Source organism: Haematobia irritans, chromosome 3 (assembly GCF_050003625.1).
Source record: "Haematobia irritans isolate KBUSLIRL chromosome 3, ASM5000362v1, whole genome shotgun sequence".
In the NCBI taxonomy this organism is placed as follows: Eukaryota; Metazoa; Arthropoda; class Insecta; order Diptera; family Muscidae; genus Haematobia; species Haematobia irritans.
Window position 1 is genome coordinate 61,253,181 of NC_134399.1, and position 25,522 is coordinate 61,278,702.

Genomic DNA, 25,522 nt, shown 5'->3' on the forward strand with positions numbered 1-25,522 from the left:
CAAATGCATTATATCTAATTATACAATTATTTTTTGTTAATAGAGCCATTGAAAATAAAACGCCAGATACAAATCTATACACGCCTGGACTGTACATGTTTCGGTTCGGGCGAATGAACCTTTCCACAGCCTTTAGTATAGATCTGGCTGGGAGAGATGACTCAATTTTGGGCCCTTTATGCTAACTCCTTATGGAGAAAACATTTGGGAAATTTCCTCTTACAAATTGAATCATCTTTTCTCCCACTGTACATCATCTTTTCATATAACTTACAAGCCCCTTAATTTAATTTTTATTTCGTTTTGTTACATAGTAATGCAACAACACGAAATTTATTTTTAGAAAGCTAATTTGTTAGAATTCACCTAAGTGGTGAACAGTCGAACAATGCTTATTGTTTCTACAGTCAACTACAACAAGATGTGACAACTTACAGAAACTGGTTTCCAGGATACAACAACAATTCTAACGCGTACATTAGTCGTGTTTTTCCTAGTTTTACGACGGGCTCATCGTTGCTTATTATATTTCATGTTAGCCATGTATAAAATTGTATTTTGAGTGTATAAGATATTTGTTTAGATAAGATATTTATTATTTCGTTTGTAACGCTTAAAGATATTACGATCAGTAAAAAACCCCAAAAATTTTATCTTTTATTGGATATATAACATCATGGTAGGAGCATCTTCCAAAAATGCTCCTAGAACCAAGTTTAACAATCATTTAGTTCAAATATTTTCTTAGAGTGACCATGCTGTTTATCTTTATTGTTGAGTCCAACATTTTCCAGTGTATATATAAACTGATTTATATACGTAATTTCAGTTCTTGAAAAATTGTTATGCTATTGCCTTAGATCGAATTGAAGTGTAGGTAGAGCAGGCAAATCTTAAAGTTCGATACAGTCGAACGCTTTTAATTTGCTTTATCAAATTATGACCGAATGTGCTTATTAGCCCATTTACTCATAACGTGGCTGAAAAGCTCAAAGTCAATGCAATAGTAAAATGTTATCTATCCAAAGTAAAAGTAACACATATAAAAAATTAAATTAGATTGTACAAGATAAAACAAATTTATTTCTTATGAATCATTTGCAGAAACCAAATAGTGCAATGAAATGTTAATCCTATTTAGTGAGTTTTAATCCTTATTCTTAATATTATATGATAACAAACTCCTCCCAGCTAAATGTATTTTCACACACACTGAAAAAAATATTGTCGTGAGGTCAAAGACTTCATGTCTTTAAAATACGAATGCAAATTTTGCTTAGCATAGAAGACGCATTTCTGTAATATAAAGCTTTTTTCCTTGTCAAAAAGTCGATAAGCTTTTCAATAAAGTCGCATTGTCCTTATATGTTAATTAAGTGATTTCACTTAAAACTGGGTATCGTAAAATGGAAGAAAAAATGTTTGGACTAAGGTCAACTTGACTTTAATAATTCAGAAAAATTCTTTACATTTAATGAAATTGTCTTTTGTCTTTGTTGTCTTTTTGCGGCGTTCAAATATAGGACATGTTTTTCAACACTTTATTTTATAGATGTTAATTTCTACTGGAAATCGAGTCTTCATTTTGAAAATAAAGTTGCTGTTAACTCATTTTTAAAAGACTTTGATAGCATATGAAAGAAAAAAACTGAAAAAGCGAAAAATTAAAATTTGCTGCCTAGAAGCAAGTACACAAACCCAAATTTAAAAGTATCCTTACTTGTATACTCCGTTTCTTTGGCTCGGAATCAATACCAACATTTTTAAAGTAAAGACAAAATCTTTGGAACCGGGCATGCTTTTTTTCAGTGCAGCTATGTATCGGTTTTGTAAAACCAGAGATGAAAACTCTCTGTCTTTCAGTGATAGGGTTAGGTTAACAGGTTGGCTGATAAGTCCCCGGTCTGACACATAGATGGCGTCGCTAGTATTAAATGCATATTATTTTTATATAGTACCAACCTTCAAATGATTCGTCTCAAAATTTGACGTCTGTAAGTCAATTAGTTTGTGAGATAGAGCGTCTTTTGTGAAGCAACTTTTGTTATTGTGAAAAAAATGGAAAAAAAAAGGAATTTCGTGTTTTGATAAAATACTGTTTTCTGAAGGAAAAAATACGTTGGAAGCAAAAACTTGGCTTGATAATGAGTTTCCGGACTCTGCCCCAAGGAAATCAACAATAATTGATTGGTATGGAAAATTCAAGCGTGGTGAAATGAGCACGGAGGACGGTGAACGCAGTGGATGCCCGAAAGAGGTGGTTACCGACGAAAACACCAAAAAATCCACAAAATGATTTTGAATGACCGTAAAATCATCACAATGGACTGAATAGTCTAAGTGAGCCTGAAATTTAATCGGGCTGCCACTTTAACCTAACCTTTAACCTATGACCGTAAAATGAAGTTGATCGAGATAGCAGAGGCCTTAAAGATATCAAAGGAACGTGTTGGTCATATCATTCATCAATATTTGGATATGCGGAAGCTTTGTGCAAAATGGGTGCCGCGCGAGCTCACATTTGACCAAAAACAGCAACGAGTTGATGATTCTGAGCGGTGTTTGAAGCTGTTAACTCGTAATACACCCGAGTTTTTCCGTCGATATGTGACAATGGATGAAACATGGCGGACAGCGACCGGTGAACCGTCTCCGAAGCCTGGAAAGACTTAAAAATCCGCTGGCAAAGTAATGGCCTCTGTTTTTTGGGATGCGCATGGAATAATTTTTATCGATTATCTTGAGAAGGGAAAACCATCAACAGTGATTCATAAATTGGGCTTCGAATTGCTTCCCCACCCACCGTATTCTCCAGATCTGGCCCAAGCGACTTTTTCTTGTTCTCAGATCTCAAAAGCATGCTCGAGGGGAAAAAATTTGGCTGCAATGAAGAGGTCATTGCCGAAACTGAATCCTATTGAGAGGCAAAACCGAAGGAGTACTACCAAAAGGGTATAAAAAAATTGGAAGGTCGTTATAATCGTTGTATCGCTCTTGAAGGGAACTATATTGAATAATAAAAGAGAATTTTGACAAAAAAAAATGTGTTTTTCTTTGTTAGACCGGGGACTTATCAGCCAACCTGTTAGGTTGCAGCCCGCTGTATAAGGCTCACTTAGACTATTCAGTCTATTGTGATACCACATTAGTGAACTTCTCTCTTATCACTGAGTGCTGCCCGATTCCATGTTAAGCTCAATGACAAGGGACCCCCCTTTTATAACCAAGTCCGAACTGCGTTCCACATTGCATCACTTAGTGGAGCTTTGAAACCCTCAGAAATGTCACCAGCATTACTAAGGTGGGATAATCCACCTCTGAAAAACTTTTTGGTGTTCGGTCGAAGCAGGAATTGAACCCACAACCAACCTTAAAATGTTAAATGATTTTTTCAGAAATATTCAATTAAAAATCAATTTTTTTTAATTAAAACAAAAATCAATCACAAAAATAAATAGTATCAATTAATATTTTAATTGACGTTGATACTATAATTTCTGTGTTTGAAGAACTTTAAATTAAAAATTAATTGGTTCAATTAATTTCGTAATTGAACACAATATTTTTTTTCTGATTATAAAGGTTATAAATAAACGGACGCGGCAATATAGAAACTTGTTTTTGACCAAATTTCCTCCAAACGTGCGATATAAAATCTGATAAGCTAGTATCGATTTAACATCCGTATTTAATGTCGATATGCCTTAAATTCGAATGTCGAACAAAAGCACGAGTGGATAATTTGAACAATTAAGTACTAAAGGATATATATATTTAATTGTTGCTTCAGTTTAATTTGATTCTAAACGTAGAAAATTTTTATTCAACAACATCATACTACGAGCACGAGTTCGTATAATTCATTTCTAATGAGGTTAGCATTCTGGAAAAATTACTAACGTCATCATGCTTTTATTGGTTTATTTCTCATGGGGAAATAATTTAGTCAAAAGAGGAATTGCGATGTTCGACTTTACTGATAATATATAAAAATTTAAACAAAGGTAATTATATTTCAAATAAAACAAAAAACAAAGGGTTTTATATATGACCTCAAAAGAACTTCTTGTGAAGTGAAGATTGAGTCCATCTCTAGAAGAGCAGTTTTAGGTGTACTTTAAAAGTAATGATTTGGGAAGACCTTCAACATTTTTTGCTGGCTAAGAGAACACTTGAAACAAAGTTTTTAATATTATTTTAATTTAAATATCTTTATATCAAAGAAAATTATTCTTCGTATTATGTAAATGTTGTATGTTTAATATGTAGGTCACATATACCCATAGAAAAAATCATGAACAGCGTGCACGTTTTAAAACGATCCCTTCATGAAAGTGAATCAACATACATGTGGTGTCAAATGGAAAACAGACGGTGTCATTTGACAACGATGAAATGACACGATATCAAAACAACAACCAGCGTTCATGATCTGATAACTTAATGTTTACGAATTTATAAAAAAAATCTGCTACCATAACTCGAACCTGGATTGTTTGCTCCTTGCAGCACCGACGTAGTTGACATAAGGACGTCTAACGATTACTTTAAGACTTGTCATGGCCAAAGAAAAACGAAAGCCGTTCATGAAATCGTGAACGCCCGTGGACAAAACCGTAAACATTTCGTTTTGAATATCCAAGAACGTTTCTGTTTCATTTTGTTACCGTCCGTTCACGATTTTGGAAATAATTTTTTCCATTAGTTTATTGTGTAAGTTTTGTGTTTTAAAAGTTGTGTCACATAATCTTTCTTTTTAAATCAATAATGTTTTAGTGTAAATATAACAGATTGAAGATGTGCTATCTCCTTAAAGGTAATAATTTATGACGGGGAAAAGAGAATTTAAATTTTCTAGAAAGCATATATTATATGTTTGTTAATTACTTACGTAATATTTGTCTCAGCTGTTTAAAGAAGAGTGCATTAACATGAGCCTTTGTTGGTTTTTTATCCTTTTTCTCCGAAATTGTGTATTGAACTTTGTCATCGAAGGCACTTCTTCTGCAATGTTATAAAGAAAATTTCCTAATTAATTTCTAAAACATGTAGACAGTCAAAGTTATATATTAATTAATATTATATTTAAAATTAACAATAATATTGCAGAAATTTAGTCTTTAGAGATGAGGGATGGATTGCTATACATAAAAGAAAGTTCCCATGAACAGAATACATCTTATTCTTAAATTCTATTGAAATTGTTCTTAAGTTCTATGAACACATAAATAGAAAAATAAATTAACAACAACAAATTAACAAATATTTACGTAATATTAAAGATTACGCAACCTAAATTTTAGGATGTGCAATTTACAAATTACTAAGGACAAATTTCTTTAAAAAAATGAAATTTTAATTAAGATAAAGTTTATAATCTTTTGCTTCAAATATTTTACCCTAAACCACATAGTGGTCAGGGTATAACTTTGATCTGGCAAAAAATGTGCCTACCAGAAATATTAATTGTAGACCATAAAATATATACCGATCGACTCAGAATCACCTCCTGAGTCGATCTAGCGCTTGGTGTCCGCCCGTCCGTCCGTCCATGTATTTGTTGTCCGCAGGATTCCGGTCGCAATTATTGGTATGTGGCGTTTTTATTTTTGCTATTGAAATATTTTATTTTTGCTATATATATATATATATATATATATATATATATATATATATATATATATATATATATATATATATATATATATATATATATATATATATATAAATATATATATATATATATATATATATATATATATATATATATATATATATATATATATATATATATATATATATATATATATATATATATATATATATATATATAAAACATTCAAATAATTTATAAACTAATTTTTTTATTTGCAATCCAACACAAAAATGGAAGTAACCAATTGGCGCCTTAAAAATATTTACACACAAAGAAAAATCTACCAGTGTATGCCTAAGGTGAAACATAATATGTTTGAACAATACAAACAATATTTTGTTTTAACCAATCCTGAAAATATATATGCTTGAAGCAGAATGTGTTTGAGAGTATACACTGAAAATTGATATAAATAGAACCTTTTTTATAGATATTCATTCTTAATATTTAGTGTGGATTTAAACATTTTTCAACATGTTTTTAGTGAAGTGTTACACTGGCATCAATATTAGCATTTTAATATGAGTCAACAATTTGCATTGCTTTGAAAACCAAAATAATATGAACCATTTCATCTAACACTATGCTCTGCACCTATTCCACCAATAACCATTATCGCAGGTATATGCTCAAATCGATAATAAAAACAAAAACTATAATTATATACATACATAATCATTTACTACATGAGAGCGTTGAAATGAAAAATTATAGCCCTCATTAGTTTAAACCTCATGTTTGTACAATTTGTATAGAACTGAACATGCGATAGGGTTGAGGATCACTCATGCTAGACAATGAAATCTAAATATCAGTACAAACATATACAGTTGTGGATAAAAATGTTCGTATTGAAGAAACATGTTTGCCTTGACAATATATTTGAAGAGGAAAAATCGTACATAGGCCGATATTTAAATTTGTTCGCAGCATTTATTTAATGATTATCAAGATAATTGCATGATCATACACTGAAAAAAATAGTCGTGAGGTCAAAGATTTCATGTCTTTAAAATACGAATAAAAATTTTGCTTATCATAGAAGACACATTTCTCTAAAATAAAGTTATTTTCCTTGTCCAAAAGTCGATAAACTTTTCAATGAAGTCGTATTATCCTTATAATTAAGTGATTTGACTTAAAAATGGGTATCTTAACATGAAAGAAAAAATGTTTGGGCTAAGGTCAACTTGACTTTAATAATTTAGAAAAAATCTTTAAATTTAATGAAATTGTCTTTAAATTTGTTGTCTTTTTGCATCTTGACTACAAAGCAAAAAATCGTTCAAATATAGGACATGTTTTTCAACACGTTATTTTAAAGACGTTTTTTTACTTGAAACATTGCATAATATCTACTGGAAGTCGAGTCCTAATTTGGAAAATAAAGTTGCCGTTTGCTCGTTTTTAAAGGACTTTGATAGCATATGAATAAAAAAAGCTGAGAAAGCGAAAAATTAAAATTTGCTTCCTAGAAGCAAGTACACAAAACCTAAATTTAAAAGAGAATTGTGTCTTAAAAGTATCCTTACTTGTATTCTCCGCTTCTTTGGCTCGGAATCAATACCAAATTTTTTAAAGTAAAGACAAAATCTTTGCAACCGAGTATGCTTTTTTTTCAGTGTAGGAAAAAAAAGAAAATTTACACACACAACAAGTTCATTGAACATTGCTCATGCCAATATAAGTGCATGGAAATTATTCTATTGGATTTTTTTCCATTTTTGTACTTTAACTAAAAATGGAAAATGCAGTGCATACGAATTGCACACAATTTTACAAAATTGAAAATTCTCAAAAAAATAATTTATTTTTCTGAAAATATTGAAATAAATAAAAATCTTTGTCCTCTATGAACATATATTGAGTTTTCTTAAATATATAGATAGATAACGAAAGGCATGTAAATATATGTTAAGACATTTTTCTGCAAGCCAACAAATGTTTGTTGCACCTAGAAAAAATTGTCTTCGAAACTAAAGGAAGAAATGTTCATCAATTTAGTTTAGTCATTTCATTTCCATTAAGTTAAATTTTTGTGTGAAATAATAAAATTTACTTGTTTCAGTAAAAAAAAAATCCTAAACTGAAAGCAGTTAGGAATAGTTCATTAACTAGAATAAGGCATGGAATTTTACTAATACTGTTTTCTTCGCTGGCTATAAGAATTTACAACTCAACAAGACAATTTTGATCACTGATAACAAAGCATTCGTAAAAATAAACAAGTATATACATACAGTAGCAAGTTCGGCCGGGCCGAATCTTAAATACCCACCACCATGAATCAAATATTAGGGTTTCCTTTGAAATTTCAGGGGGGTTTGAGGACAGATCAAGCAGACCAGTCAACCAGTACACTTCACGAAGATAAATTTAAAGATTTTACCTATGAAGACTATATCAGATTCTGGATTTATAAGAACCATTTTTGTTTGAGTTTAAGAGTTTTCTTAGTGTGTAAGAAATAACGTCTTGATTTGAAATCTTAAATCTGTAGATTTTCCCCTAGAAGTAAAATCTGGAAATTTTACATTGAGTTTCAAGTAATTTTCATGATCAGTGCGCCTTCCATACCCTCAAGAAGTGAAATCGGTCTATATGGAGGCATTACCCAATGGACCGATAAAAACCTATTCCGATACACGTTTTTGTGAGCCTTAAATACCAGAATATTTACAATTTCAGGCAAATCCGTTTCTACAAACCTAAGGAGTTAAATCGGGAGATCGTTCTTATGGGGGCTATACTAAAATGTGCACCGTTTTCGGCACACCTCTTTATGGCCCTAAAATACCTCTAGATTTTCAATTTCAGGCAAATTGGATAAAAACTACGGTTTCTATAAGCCCAAGACCACAAATCGGGAGGTCGGTTTATACGGGGACCATACCAAAATATGGACCGATACTCACCATTTTTGGCACACCTCTTTGTGGTCATAACATACCTCTAGATTTCAAATTTAAGGCAAATTGGATAAAAACTACGATTTCTATGAGTCCAAGACCCAAACTCGGGAGGTCGGTTTATATGGGGACTATATCAAAATCTGGACCGATATAGCCCATCTTCGAACTTGACCTGCCTGCAGACGAGTTTGTGCAAAATTTCAGCACGATTGTTTCATTATTGAAGACTGTAGCGTGATTACAACTGACAGACAGACAGACAGACGGACATGGTTATATCGTCTTAGAATTTCTCCCTGATCAAGAATATATATACTTTATATAGTCGGATATTTCGATGTGTTACAAACGGAATGACAAACTTATTATACCCCCGTCACCATTCTATGGTGGTGGGTATAACAAAAACCGAACTAAAACCAAGTTTTCTCAAATCCTTTATTATAGAAAGCTTATCATGCATACGAATAACAATTGGCATAGAAAAATATTTTAGGTCATTCGTACTAAGAAGTATTCAATCCTTTCAAAACTTAAGGAAACGTACTTGTTAGAATATAGGAAATTTTCCTATATTTCTTTTACCTACCTGTAATCGATACCTTTCATCGATGTAATCGATATGTTTACGCCGAATCTTAAATACCCACCACCATCAATCAAATATTATAGTTTCCTGTGAAAATGTCAGAGGGATTTGATGACGAGCAGATCAGTTCAACCAGTACACTTCCCGAAGATAATGATTACCAGAAGTAAAATCTGGAAAGTATAATTCAGTTTCAAGCAATTTTCATTATCAGTGCACATGGACCGATTCACCATTTTCGGCACACCTCTTTATGTTCCTAAAATACTTTTAGATTTAAAATTTCATGCAAATTTGATAAAAACTACCCCTAGATTTCGAACTTCCGGCGATTTGGATAGGAACTATCGATTCTAGAAGCCCTAGAAATATAATCGGGAGATCGGTCTATATGGGGGCTATACCAAAACATGGACCGATACTCACCATTTTTGGCACACCTCTTTGGGGTCATAAAATACCTAGATTTCCATTTTCGGGCAAATTGGATAGAAACTAAGGTTTTTATAAGCCCAAGACCCCAAATCGGGAGGTTGGTTTATATGGGTACTATATCAAAACTTGGACCGATATAGCCCATCTTCGAACTTGACCTGCCTGCAGACAAAAGACGAGTTTGTGCGAAATTTCAGCAGATTGCTTTATTATTGAAGACTGTAGCGTGATTATAACAGACAGACAGACGGACATGGCTATATCGTCTTAGAATTTCTCCCTGATCAAGAATATATATACTTTATATAGTCGGAAATCGATATTTCGATGTGTTACAAACGGAATGACAAAATTATTATACCCCCGTCACCATTCTATGGTGGTGGGTATAAAAACGAATTTTGATAAAAAAATGTGTTTTTCTTTGTTAGACCGGGGACTTATCAGCCAACCTGTTACTACAACAGATTTAATAAAAACTTTCAACATTTTAGTTGTAAATTTTGAAAACAGTCACATGTATAAAAACCTCTTTTTAAATTCGCAAATATTTTTTTTTGAGGCACGTGCGTATTAATGAAAAAGTTTTTGCTAATTGACGACCAAAGTGGCTGATTTTTCATTCAACTTGAAGAAAACACTTGTAGCTTTCGATACCGTTACAGTTTTATGAACAAAAACAAAAACAACGCTGACAGTGAGTCTCAAAACACAAAAAGGGTCGAAAGGCTTAACTTATAAAGTCAATGGGTGAGATATAATAAGAGTTTTCCCCATTGAAACTGAGTTTTCTTCATTTTTTGTATATTTACTATGGATGTTAATGCATAGAATATATTTTCGAAGAAAATCTAAAATATTACCTTTACAATTAGATCTGAAATATTTTCCTAAGCAATGTCTGAGTGCTTTTCTTTCCAAAACTTCAAACTCTTTCATTGTTGTGGATGATATACACAGAAAAAACGTCACCAATATCACGAAAAATTTCGTGACTCACGCGTGAGTCGTGAGTATATAGATACTCGTAGAAACAAAAACCTAATCTCATAAATGAATCACAAGTCGATGCGTAATCCTCTAATGCCCAAAAAATATTGCATTAGACTGTTAATGTACACACAAAAAAATTTCACGACAAAATTTCCAATTAAAATTTTAATTGAGTTTTAAAAAATATTCAATTAAAAATTTAATTGATTCAACAATTTTTTTAATTGAAACAAAAATCAATCACAAAAATAATAGTATCAATTAATTTTTTAATTGGATCAATTAACTTTTTAATTGACCTTCAATAAATTTTTTAATTGATACTATCATTTCTGTGATTGAAAACATTTCAATTAAAAATTAATTGGATCAATTAATTTCGTGATTGAATCAGAAAAAAAAATTTTTGTGTGTATTTGACAGAATTTCCACTGCTGAAATGAATAAATGCAAGTACATGACATTTTTAATACGTTCCACAAGTTAAATTGATTACACAAATTTGTATTTTGCTTAGCAAAGACAGGAACCACGAATTTTACTCGTCTATGCATTTTCAAACCCATTTATCACAATGGACTGAATAGTCTAAGTGAGCCTGAATCTTAATCGGGCTGCCACTTTAACCTTAAACCCATGTTGAAAGTCAAATGTTCAAAATTAATTTCTAGCCCCATCTTAAATTCTAGATGCCGATCTTCCAAACAACAAACTTTCACTCTAACATGGTTAATTGCCATGAAGTCGCAACTATATATCGAATTTGTTCTCCTCAAAGGTGTTTGCCCTCTTACTATGCATACATTATGCAAAAAATTCTTTTGTATACATAATTTTTGGTGGACTTTGATCATATGGCATGTCATTCTACTGTTTGGTCACCGACGCGATTGTCTAGTTTTAATCTATCGAAAATTTGCAAAAAAAAAAAAAAACAAAATACAGATATATTAAACGGTCGTTTACTTGAGACTTGGTCAGCCCATTTGCATAAATGGCAAAATTAAAAAAAAATAATGAGCGAAAAAAGCAAGCCTAGAAACTGCACAGACAAGTGACTAAATCAGTGGCTGCTTTCTTGATGGAAACATTTTGTTACTTCGAAAAAACAATTGCAGGCAAATTTTAACGTGGAATTTACATCGATGACTACGAATGGATCAGAGAATGAAGCCACCGAGTCTCGCCGACCATTTTTTACAGCCAATTAATCAAAAATATTGATTTAAACCAGAAAAATGTATTAATATTTGTTGTATTTTTTGCTAAAATTCTGAACCTTTCGCCCGAAATAAATCAGTATCAGCTTGCTACAAATATGATTGTAAGATTGGTTGTACAACTAATCTGATTATCATTAGCATAACTTCAAATTGTCGCCGTCGCCGAATACACATATTTATATCGACTTAACGTTCTAGACGCCGCCGTCAAAAATTTAGTATCAGCCTCCGCCGATAAAAATGGTTCGGCTTCATTTCTAGGTAGGTATGTAATTTGTTAGTCTTGGTTGGTCTTGTACCTCGGCTTCATCCCTAGGTAGGTACAAAGGTACGTAATTTGTTGGCCTTGTACCTCTTTAACCTGCAAAAATGTATGCGAAGGCATCCTTCGTAAATTCAGAATGTCCTAATTTTTGTGTCTCAAAAATATAAGAGCTGGTACTTATACCGAGCTATTATTAAAAAAAATCTTATAGAATTAAGCTTGAATAATTTCCGAGAAACGCCATATTTGTTTCCTGATAACTTTATAACTATCGCAAAAAATTCTGATTCAATCAAGAAATTAATTGATCCTATTAATTTTTTAATTGAAATGTCTTCAATCACAGAAATGATAGTATCAATTAAAAAATAATTGACAGTCAATTAAAATTTAATTGATGCTGTTAATTTGTGTGATTGATTTCTATTTCAATTAAAAAAATGGTTGAATCAATTAAATTTTTAATTGAATATTTTTTAAAACTCAATTAAGATTTTAATTGGAAAAATTTTCGTGAAAATTTTTTCTGTGTATAAAAAATTGTGTAAAAAAAATTTGTCAAAATTTTACTTCTATAGAAAATTTTGTCAAAATTTTACTTCTATAGAAAATTTTGTCAAAATTTTACTTCTATAGAAAATGTTGTCAAAATTTTACTTCTATAGAAAATTTTGTCAAAATTTTACTTCTATAGAAAATTTTGTCAAAATTTTACTTCTATAGAAAATTTTGTCACAAGTTTATTTCTATAGAAATAATTTTATTTCTGTAGATTTTTTTTTTTTCAAAATTTTATTAATATAGAACATTTTGTCAAAATTTTATTTCTAAATGTTATTTCTATAAAAAAATTTTCAATTTTATTTCTATACACTCAAAAAAAAGTGAACTTTATATATCAATAAAGCCAATTTAAATTTATTTTAGTTCATGGATTATGTTTGGAGAAAGTTTCCTTTTCTCTAATAATTTTTTGCGTACATTAGTTAAATTAACTAAAAAACGGGAAAAAATTATACACACATTAATCATAAAGATTTACTAAATTCGTATTTCTCACAAAATAGTTCATTATTTCTTTAAATTTGTAACTTTTACTACAAATGCGTCCATCATGAACTTCGTATGTCACTAAAGACATTCTTGCAATTTTGAAATCAAATATTTTCCTTCAAACTACAAAATTTTCTTTAACAAGTGAAAAAACTTAATTATGTCTAATAAATTTTCTTGAATTTGTCGAATAATATTTACTTATTTTTATGACATCGGCGTGATGCCAGCGTTTGTTATACTGTTTAGTTAACATTTTCTAAAAATATACAAAATGTTCTACAATTAACCAACATTTTTCTTTCTGGTGTGTTCACTGTTTTTTTCAGTGTAGAAAATTTATGAAGTACCTCTTAGTTGTAGACGAATATTTTGCAAAATCTACCAAAACTTTAAATATCTAAAATTTTTGGTAGAACTAACCAACTGTGGCAACCGTCGTTGTGTTCCATGAAAACTTGAAATAAGCCGGAGAATTTAAAATTTTCAAAACATATCTATGAGTCCAATCCAAACAAAAAAATCACAGCGGGTCTTTCTACAGAAGTTCTGTAAATTTCAAGCATATCAGGAGACCACACTTTTTTCTGAAAATTTCAGGCAAATCGGATAACTTACGTTGATTTATCAAATAATCGGCAGAGAGCACCCTTCCAGATGTCCAAACATCAAGTACGAAGGGATATTATCACGTTAAACATATTTCAAGGGCATAATGTTATTTGGCATTTTATTATTTTGTTCGAAAATGTCCATAGTCAACTTCTCCTATCCTAAGTAGTATATCTCAAAAATTTTATGAACTAGATATGTGTATAAACATCTAAATAATAAAAGCTTCATATTACCAAAAAAATGTTTTTGTTAAAAATGTTTATTTTTAGCATAAATAAAAAAGTACTGTTCTTTTCCAAAACACGAATGGTTTAGGCCACAAATATGACCCATTTGAAGCATTTGTAGTAAAAATTTTATGTGTATAGTACTAGAGATGTCCCACACCCATATCATATATATATTAATTTAAGTTCAGCTAAAATTGGGTTAAAAAGTATACATTTTAATAAAATTTTAGACTAAATCAAGGCTGCTACCTGTGTATACTTCTGAGAAGCTTCACTGTACTGACTTTTTTCACGGACCCACCTTCCATCTTCTCTTGAAGCAAAGTAAAAAAAAATCAGTTGGTATTTTCTTACAATAAAACACAAAAGAAAAATCAAGTCATTCAATTTGATGAGTTAGACTTTGGATATGATTCACTGTAAGTAATAAATAAATGCAGATCAACTAATCAGAATGACTATTTGAAAATGTTCACTATCAATGTTAGCGTGTGCCGATTTATGGGGAGAGTTTCTACCTAAGAATATCTAGATAACATGTTTGGTTGATATTACTCGCATAAAAATAAAATATAAATAATAAATAATAAAATATTTTTACATTTTTAAAAAGTATTAACTTTTCCATGAAATGGACATAAAAATTGTTTTCCTATATCCCTAGCTTTGGCACTATATACAAATATAAATATTTCATTTTTGACACTCTTGCCATTTCAACAATATTTATCCGATTTTTATGAAATTTGGACTCAGTGACTAATTTTTCTTGCTCTTTCATAATATGTACAAATTTAACAATATTTTTACAATATCGCAATTTTTCAATACATTTTCGTATTTTTCTTTATATTTTGGTCAACTGTAGCATTTGGTTTGCACCCAGGTGTGCTCCACACAGACTGAATTTTTACATTGTCCACATTTTTGCCTTGTAGGACGCTTCCTTTTTTCTCACCATGGTAGCACATATAGCAAACGGTTTTTACTTTTGAATATCCTCTATCACTTTCATCAGGCATAAAAGAAATAGGCAACGATTGTATAGGTTCGCCGATAATGTGTATACAAGGCTCAATTTGTTTTTTGTAATTGGTTTAGAGCCGTTAAAACAAGATTCACGAAAAATTTCATGTTTTCGCTCCATTGAGGATTTTTATCCAATTTAAATCCGTTTTTACTAACCAAAAATTGCTACCTGTCTAATTCAGATAGTTCACCGTCGTTTTTCATATAATATTCCCCCACTTCATGCTCGTGTAAATCGGAGTAAAATTTGGCCTCTGTGGCCATATATGTATAAATCGGACTAAAGATATACATGGGAGCTATATCTAAATCTGAACCGATTTAAACCAAATTTGGCATGCATAGTAAGAATGTTAAGTCTACACCCTGTGCAAAATTTCAGGTACATTGGAGTAAAATTTAAGTCTGTGGCCATATCTGTATAAATCGGGCTAAAGATATATATGTGGGAGCTATATCTAAATCTGAACCGATTTCAACCAAATTTGGCATTCATAGTAAGAATATTAATTCTACCCCCTGTGCAAAATTTCACGTAGATCGGAACAAAACTTTGGCGTCTGTGCACACAAAAATTTTTTTTCTGATTCAATCACGAAATTAATTGATCCTATTAATTTTTTAATTGAAATGTCTTCAATCACAGAAATGATAGTATCAATTAAAAAATTAATTGACAGTAAATTAAAAAATTGATTGATCCAATTAAAAAATTAATTGATACTATTAATTTGTGTGATTGATATTTGTTTCAATTAAAAAATTTGTTGAATCAATTAAATTTTTAATTGAATATTTTTTAAAACTCAATTAAGATTTTAATTGGAAAAATTAGCGTGTAATTTTTTTCTGCGTGGTAATATGGGTGTATATCGGGAGAAAGATATATATGGGAGCTATATCTAACTCTGAACCGATTTCAATAATGTCGAACAGATAATGTTCAAAAACAACAATATTTTTTCTGTTGCGAATATCAGAATGCAAAACAAACATAAAAAAGCGGTTATGCAGTTAAAAATACCAAAGGAAACAAAATATTTACATTTGTAAATAGTGGCAGATAATGTAGAAAAACATTGGTGCCTAAGCTAGGGATATACATATTATTAAGTTACGATTTTATATGAAATAGTGTATTATTTCATAAATTAATGAAATTTTACGTAATATATCCGCCTCCAGAGCCACCACACAATATTGCTCTGATACACACAAAAAAAATTTCTGATCCAATCACGAAATTAATTGATCAATTAATTTTTTAATTTAAATGTCTTTAATCATGCAAATGATAGTATCAATCACAGTTTTAATAGGGCATAAAAAATTCTTGATTAACAATTAATTGATTTCATTAGCAAATTTCAATTAAAAATTTGATTAGTTTTGATTGCAAAATCAATTAATTTTTTCATTAAAAAAGGTAACTATTCTCATTAAAAAAGGTAACTATTCTTTCTGAAGAGACATAGTGATTTTAGTTTGATTAATAACTGATTGTTTGAAATAAATTTTTAATTAAAAATTAAAAAAAATGTCCATCACTTTTTTTGAACTTACTTTGTCTTCCGAGTTTGTTTAAAAAGTTAATTGTATCAATTAATTTTTTAATTAAAAATGTTTTAATTTTCAATCATTGACTTAAATAATTTAATGTTTCTATCTTGAATAAAAAGTATCAATTAATTTATTAATTGAAAACATTTCCAACTTCAATCAACTTTTTAATTGGAAATATTTTGTTGATATTTTTTTCTGTGTATTAACAATCTGAAAAATGATTATATTACAAATTTTTCCAATTCAATCACAAAATTATTTGTTGCAATAATTTTTATACCCTCCACCATAGGATGGGGGGTATATTAACTTTGTCATTCCGTTTGTAACACATTGAAATATTGCTCTAAGACCCCATAAAGTATATATATTCTGGGTCGTGGTGAAATTCTGAGTCGATCTAAGCATGTCCGTCCGTCCGTCTGTTGAAATCACGCTAACTTCCGAACGAAACAAGCTATCGACTTGAAACTTGGCACAAGTAGTTGTCATTGATGTAGTCGGCTGGTATTGCAAATGGGCCATATCGGATACGTATAGCCCCATATAAACCGACCCCCAGATTTGGCTTGCGGAGCCTCTTGGAGTAGGAAAATTCATCTGATTTGGTTGAAATTTGGTACATTGCGCTAGTATAGGGCCGCTAACGGCCATGCAAAAATTGGTCCATATCGGTCTATAGTTATATATAGCCGATGACCAACCACACAAAAATTGGTCCAACCAAAATTTTATTTCTATAGAAAATTTTATAACTGTAGAAAGTTGTGTCAAAATTTTATTTCTATAGAAAATGTTGTCAAAATTGTATTTCTTTATATTAATATATACCCCGCATGGACTAACTTAGAATTTAGAAGATGATGTTAAGAAGTTTTAAGATGCCTTGTCATCGGCAAGTGTTACTGCAACCCAAGTAATTCGATTGTGGATGACAGACAGTAGAGGTTTCTACGCAATCCATGGTGGAGGGTACATAAGATTCGGCCTGGCCGAACTTACGGCCGTATATACTTGTTTTAATTGAAATTGATTCAATCACGAAAATGATGGTAACGATCACAGACTTAATATTTTGCTTCTTGGTTGGTTCTCTTTTTTGGAGTGTGTGGAGCGTATGTAACATATTTAATAATGATAAAAAAAGTTTCTGGTTAGCACAAATTACATATTTTTGCTATAGCTATAATTCTACGAGTGGATGCAACGATCCTCAAAGCTTTTCCCTTATTCGTTGCTTCTTTTAAGTTTTCAGACGCCTAGAAATCTGTAGTTAAGGAGCAAATTTGTGGAACTAAAACAAGTTTTGCTTAAAAAGAGACAATGTAATGGTGGAAAAGCTGCCAAATACCAATTATCAATTATTTTATACTCATACACAAAAAAGTTCTGATTCAATCACGAAATTAATTGATCCAATTAATTTTTTATTGAAATATCTTCAATCACGAAAATGATAGTATCACAGTTTTAATTGACATAAAAATATTTAATTAAAAAATTAATTGATTTGATCCGAAAATTTAAGTCAATTTGTTAATTGATTCAATTAAAAATTTAATTGGTGTTGATTGCAAATCTCAATTAATTTTTTGAATTAAAAACGTAGCTATTTTCAATTACTTTCTTATCTGACTTTGTGTTTTTAGTTTGATTAAAAAATTGGTAGTTTAAAATTTAAAAAAAAAATCCATCACTTTTCTTAACTGACTTAGCCTTCCGATTTTGATTAAAAAGTTAATTATATCAATTAATTTTTTAATTAAAAATTTAAAAATTTCCAATCACTAACTTAATTAACATTTTTTCAACTTCAATAAGAGATAACTGCTACTAACTAACCCTTTAAAAGTATCAGTATAAAATCAGTATATGTACCAAAAACATCTAATAGGTACGAAAATAAGATTTTTAAATCACAAAATTAATTGATTGATTTAAAAAATTAATTGAAAGTCAATAAAAAAATTAATTGATACTATTAATTTTTGTGATTGATTTTTGTTTTTAATTGAATATTTTTTGTTTTTAATTGAATATTTTTTTAATCTAATCTATCTAAGTAACATTACCGCTATATATACACTGAAAAAAATATGTACGTGATATTAAAGATTACGCAGCCTCAATTTTAGGATGCGCAATTTACACACTATTAAGGACAAATTTCTTTAAAACAATGAAATTTTAATAAAAAGAAAGTTTATAATCTTTGCTTCAAAAATTTTTTTCATTAAATTTAGGACACACATTTTGAAAATTTAAGTCCCTTCGTTAAAGTTTAATGTCTTTAAACTTAGGCAAATTTTCCTTAAAGTAAAGAAACACAATTTTGATTTAAAGAAATCGGCCTTAAACTAGCTGAAATATTGAATCTTAAAATTTAAGATAAAAACGCTTCAAATATAGCCCTTTCCGACCGTGTACGCACAATTGTGCGGGTAAGTTTAAGTCTCTATAATTTCTTTAATATATGACGTACTGCGATAAGAGCGGCAAAAAAATAATGGTGTATGCTCTCTCTTTGTCTAAGAATGTGAAGAACCGTTATAAATATTTGCTTTTCATATTAATTTTGTAGTTTCAGCAGTGTACTTTGCGCATTTGTAAAAATAAGTGGAAGATGTAAGTTTGCAAATATATTAAAATTATTTAAATTGTGGAATATTTCATCAAACAAGTGTTTTCAATAAGAAAACATTTTCAATATTGTATGCACACAGTAACTTCGTGATTATTTTGTGTTTTTTGATACTTTTACGTCCGGACTTTTACCGGAATTTACCGGACTGCAACAGTTGTACGTATCCTGAAAAAACAGGATACAGGATCAAACTGAACAAACTTAATAATTTAAAATGTTCTATGTACACATAAATAACAGAATTGAAAAATTTAGGAAAATCTATCACGTGGATCGGCTATAGGTCGGAAAGGGATAGGCTAAGACTTACTTGGAGGATTAACGTCTTTGTTTTAAAGTTTTTTTTGGAATTAAGAAAATATTTTTTACTTCGAAGTATCCGTCATAATTTGCATTTTTATACTGGCATTTGTTTGTACGTGAACATGGAATCGGGCAGCGCTCAGTTATAAGAGAGAAGTTCACCACTGTGGTATCACAATGGACTGAATAGTCTAAGTGAGCCTGATACATCGGGCTGCCACATAACCTAACCTAACCTTGTACATGAATAGCTTTATTAATATACCGGAAAAATAGAATGAAAATTCGATAAATGAGATATGTATCCTAATTTTAATTTTATAGATCCTAGATTTAAAGCCAGATATGTCGCAAAAAAATTTCCTTATTTCAAAGAACCCGCATCTTTGACTCGGAATCAATACCAAAATCCTTAAAGGAAGGTCAAAATCATTGGATCCAAGTAAACTTTTTTTGAGTGTACGTAGTTCACATACTCATCAAAAAGTCTAAGTTAATAACATACGGCCATTTTCATGTATCTCCGTTAGACTTTAACTCCCAGTTAACAGAAAGTAAAATCGAAATATCTTCTCTCCGGTTAACTTTAACTGAAATTTTTTAGCAGTTAAGTTCCTAACTGGCATATGGAATATGTAGACAAGATGACAGGCATGACCATAGTACGGTTTAAAAGTTCGTTAGCTAACATAGCACTAACGGAGCTTCCTGAAAATGGGGGATAGTCTATTTTTCGAAAATCTATAGGTTAATATACACAGAAAAAAAGTCCTTTGTTTAACTGAGGCTACAATTAGCTTGCGTTAAAAAAATATGTATTAAATGTAGGTAGATGTCAATAACCGTAATGGACGACAGTGTACTTATGGGCGCCAAAGATTTTTCTTCACTTTCAGTTCGTTTTTGCATCTTTGAGAAAGAAGTAAGGAAATAAAAATTTTAGTAAATTTTAACAATGCATTATGAAAATGTATGTAGGTGAGTTCATTTTTCCAACAAAACTATCTACTTTTGTTCAGTGTACGTCTTTTTAAAATTGTCAAAAAAGTTTTCTTCCAATACTCCAACAATTCGAAAATTTAACTTTCCCAGCGGCGGAATCGAGAAGGACCTTACAAATTCAGGCATGTTAAATGCCTTAAATTGGAAGGAGTTGTGTTTATAAGACACGCATGTGTACTGATTTTACATTCATCGTAGGCATTCTAAAATCAGACCTGTAATTAAGCATTGCGTTTCATTTACTTTTTCATTTTATACACCCAGACATTCTCTTTGCCTTCTTTATAGAAGTTGTATAGCATGGGTGTTAAAATTATGTAGCAAGAGAGTTGTCTTGTGCTCTCGTTTAAAAGAGAACTTTAAAATTGTTTACATCCCTATTCATTTACAATTAGAATGCATTTGTAATGCCTTTGGAAGTCAAGTGGTTATTTCATATTATGACAGAAAATATTTATGTCAGAAAATATTTTCATTAATTGTCTTTGCATATGTTAATAAACGATAATAAATGTGCATAATAATTTTGCGGACGCCAATTCACGCCATTCGTTCGTTCAGTTTTGATTTTGTGAAGTACAGACGCGTTTCTTGTTTTGTGTTTTTAAATTTGTGAAATTGTGAAAAGTTAAACATACAGCATGGGTGTTAAAGTTATGCAGCAGGAGATTTGCCTTGGGCTCTCTTTTAAAATATAGTTTTAAAATTGTTTGCATTGCTATTTAATTATAATTACAATGCATTTTCAATGCCTTTCTAAGTCAATCGCTCGTTTTATAAAATCCCACTTAAAAATATAAGTAGACAAGCATCTAACATAATTGGATTGCCTTCAATTTCCCAAAAAGGGCCATTATTTTTCTATAATTTCTTGAATTTAAATTCTTCCAGATCTCAACAACAAATGTGGCGAAAGAAGCCCTGACTTAAAAATTTGTATATTTTTTTCTTTAATTTTATATTAATTATCTATTATTTATCTATCTTTGAACTCAAAACTTCATATTGTAACAACAAATCTGAATTAAAGCAATAACTATGTCTAGTAATGATAAGGTCATTCTTTTGAGAACGTATAGGGAAGACCGCCCTGTACTACAGAACACATTCTTGACGTAGCGCTGCAACATGCCTGTAATAAGAAGGAGCGAAGGTGTGGTTTTATTTTCAGTAATTATGTAGGAATTCTTATATACACCCCTGTAGAACTCCTTCTGTTTAGAGGGCTGGTGAACGCCCTTTTATGTAAGCTACAAAGAAGGCCTTGCCCTCCAATCTCACCCTATGTTAAATGGAAAGGAAGGTGTAATGTCCTAAGCAGGCCTCTGTAATGCCTAGACAGGCCTGGAAAAAGGCCTTCCAAGCACATGAACTACGCCGCTGTGTTTTCCACTATTTGTTCAAAAGTTGGGCATATCAATTTTTCAAAAATTAAGACGATCGACGGCTTTTTTAAACGTGATTGGCTTTGAAAATGTTGATCTTTGCAGACATCGTAAATTTGAAACAGATTTATTTCAAAAAATTAAAAATTTGCCATAAGCTGAATAGGTAGATTACTCCAATATTAAAAGAAGAAATCGAAATTTTATTTCTGATTATTGTACTGTAAAAACACACACACCAACACTAATTTACGCAAATGTTTATATTAATATATTTAAAAAATCATTATGTAAATAAATACAGAAATGCTAATAACTTAAAGGAAAATTTTATTGGTATTTTTGTTGTTCGTACAAAGTCAAATTATTCACGAATTTGTTTAAATGGGGTAAAACAAATTAAATGTCTTATCAAAATTTTGATTGTAATTTTATTGAATGGTGATAGTGAGAGGGTAAAAAGTCCAATTAATTCGGTAAAAATGTTACTTATTGATAAATTTAAACTTTGGCGAATAAATTTAACAGTGCTATGTACTGTTTGAGATTTCATTGTAAAAGGGTATATTAAATGTTTCCCACGAGTATTCCAAAACGAAAAAGGGAAATTTCTACCTTATCGATGAATGCTGCTCGATTCTCTTGGTGAGAGTCTTTTTTACACACGTGTATGAATAGCGTACACATATTGAAATAATATTGGCTTAATAACAGAAAATATGCAAACAACCTACAGCGAAATACGAGTTTTCTTTTCTGAGGAATAAAATTTTATACAAGCGAAGTTTTTGAATTAAAAATTAATTGAATAATCAATTAATTGCATCAATGAATCCGAACTATATATATTTTTTATGTGAATGTTTGGAACAACTTTCTAAAGATCATATACACTGAACAACCGTAGTGGGTATTTGAACTTGAACCGTATGACTTTCACTCCCAAGTTTTTTGAGGGAGTCTTGTAATTTAAATACGGATAGAAAAATATGTTTTTCATATGTTCCGATTTATCAAAATATGTTTCGGGCTAAATTTTTTAATATGTTCCGATGTACACAAATTATGTTTCGGGCTGAATTTTTTAAACACAATAAGTGCAAAAATATAATATTCCAAAATTAGCATAGAGTGTTGGGGACATCAATGTTTCATAAATATAATTGGATGTAAACATACATATCGTTACCTTAATATAGAAAGGCCCCAACTCATAATTTTTTGAAATCGTGTTTTTTGTCGATTCTGACAGAACACCATCAGATACACCTTCCATAAAACATTTACGGAGATGAGTTGAAAAATAGCGAAGTTATAAGTTAAAAAAAAAACTTACAAAAAAAGCCCTAACTCATACCCACACAATATGTACAAAAAAGCCTAACTCATTTATTACTGCAAAAACACATAGTTGGCATATATTTTCTGATTTTGTTTTTATTGCTTTTATGTTATGTATGTCTGTGAGCGGTTATTGCTGTTGTTGTTGTTGTAACAGTTTTTAATGTGGTTTCGTCCATTTTGTTCTATGCTTGTGTAGTTCAACTTGTAGCCAGATCTAGGAACTCTGCGACAAGGATGTCCAGAGTGATCTGGGGGTGAGACGGGTAGGCTTAGCTGGGCAAGCAAAAAGGTGACGAGTGTCAGTGGCCCATGGTTGCAGATGGGACACACGTCAGCTACGCTGCTATCAATCACTGATAAGTATGAATTGAGGCGGCTGTACTTGCCTGATCTTAGTTGGGCCAAAACTACCCTGGTCTGTCGTGGGAGGTCTCTCTCCTCCGGTGCTATTGGCGGCGGTGGGACTCCGAGAACTGGATTAACCTTGTAGCTTCTCACCGCTTCAGCTACAGTATCCTCATGAATCCTGTTCAGACCTGCCTGGTATGCTGCCTGATCTAGAGGCTCTCTTTTGTAACGCTGGATCTCGGGCTCTAGAAGGTGAAGATCAACCCTTACATTCCTGGATGGAGGTTGTCTATCCACAAGATGGTGATTCGGATGAAAACTTCGATGGCAACCCAAGAGGTACTGCTTTGACAACATGTAATTGTGTCGACGCACTGGGATGATCTTGGTCTCCGCATAAAGGTGATCCAGGGGTGTACTGCGTAGACACAATCTCGACGCCGTCAGGAGGGGGTGGATTGATATGTGTCGAAATGGCATGTAAGGCTGTCGTCGTACTGTGTACCTTACGGAATCCATGTTGATGGTGGGCAGCTGAAAAATTCTCCACATGGCTGGGGGGGAGTAGTGCCTCAAGTGTCTTGGCTACTGGCGAGAGAAGGGATATCGGTCTGTTCGATTCACTTTTATGAACAATTACCTTATAAAACCTAAGTTTATATTCTCTTAAAATATAAACTGTTTTATCAATTCCAATATTTGCTTTACTTAAATATGAATTGATATGTTATTTTGTTTTATTTTAAGTTGTGCAAGAAAAAGCCCCAACTCAGTTTTTTTTTTCAAAAATTCAAACCCAAAAAGCCCTAAGTCATACAAAATAATTCAAAATATAAATATTAAAAAATTATTATAATTTTGAGTTTGTCTGATGTTAATAATAAAAACTGAATTTTAAATGTTTTTTGTATCTGGTGTGTTTCTTGTTTTATTAAGTTTTTTCCTCCTCCTGTAAACTTTGTTTTTCATGAGTTAGGGCCTTTGTATATTAAGGTAACGATATATTATTTTAGAAATTTCGAGTAAACATATATATGTTGCGATCAGTGTTGCCAATTTGGTGCTTTTAGCACCAAATTTAGTGCTTTTCGATTTCTAAAAAGCACCAAATTGCCTTTTTGGTGCCTTTTCAAAAAAAGCACCAACTTGGTGCTTTCTGGCATTTTCATTTAGTGCTTTTGGTGCTTTTTTTTTATTTTGAACAGTATTAAATTTAATTGATACAAAGATTTTGATTAGACTTTCAAGAACCGAAGAAACTCATATTTATTGCCAAATATAGAATTTGATTGTTATGAAGTTGGTATTGATTATTTTTTAATTAATATTGTTATTTAGGGTATTCTGTAGGAAAGTCGGGCGATGAGTGTCGAATTTTCAAATTTGGTAAAGATGTCATTAAAACCGTTTGTATTAAATTCACAAAAGCACGCACAACAGAAATAAGACTCCTTCCATATATTAATATTTTGAAAGTTGAAAAACATCACTGATCAAAATGAATTGGACGAAAGCATTAAAACTGACTGACAAACAAAGTGTATACTTGAATAGCGGTTCATAATGTTGAGTACTAAGTTCGAGTTTTGCCGCTAAAGTGAAAACTATATCAGTAAAAAAGGCATAAAATTATGCATATTTGCTGCAAATTTTATTATAACTTGATGGGGAATAGCCAAAAGCAAATTTTCACAAAGTTTGTATTCCTTAAAATGAATTATTAAAGAAATTGTAATTGTCAAAAAGTGACTATTTTAGCAGCTAAACCTACATCTTCGGAAGTTTTTTTTTTTTAGTAGAGCATTTAATTTTCGATTTTGTGGTGGAAGGTGGTATGTTAGAATTTATAATATATTTTTGGTGCTTTTTGGCCTTGGGGAGTTGGCAACACTGGTTGCGATATCTTATTCATAGAGCGAGAGAGAAAAAGGAA

At 31.0% G+C, this 25,522-nt stretch overlaps 1 protein-coding gene across 1 annotated transcript in view; it reads right to left on the minus strand.

The window, feature by feature from the left end:
* Abcd3 (ATP binding cassette subfamily D member Pmp70) overlaps positions 1-25,522 on the minus strand; it is a 77,914-nt gene that overhangs the window by 30,171 nt on the left and 22,221 nt on the right. Inside the window, exon 2 of the mRNA XM_075302975.1 lies at positions 4,892-5,004. Coding sequence (XP_075159090.1) covers positions 4,892-5,004 — 113 coding nt within the window. The remainder of the gene's footprint in view (positions 1-4,891; positions 5,005-25,522) is intronic.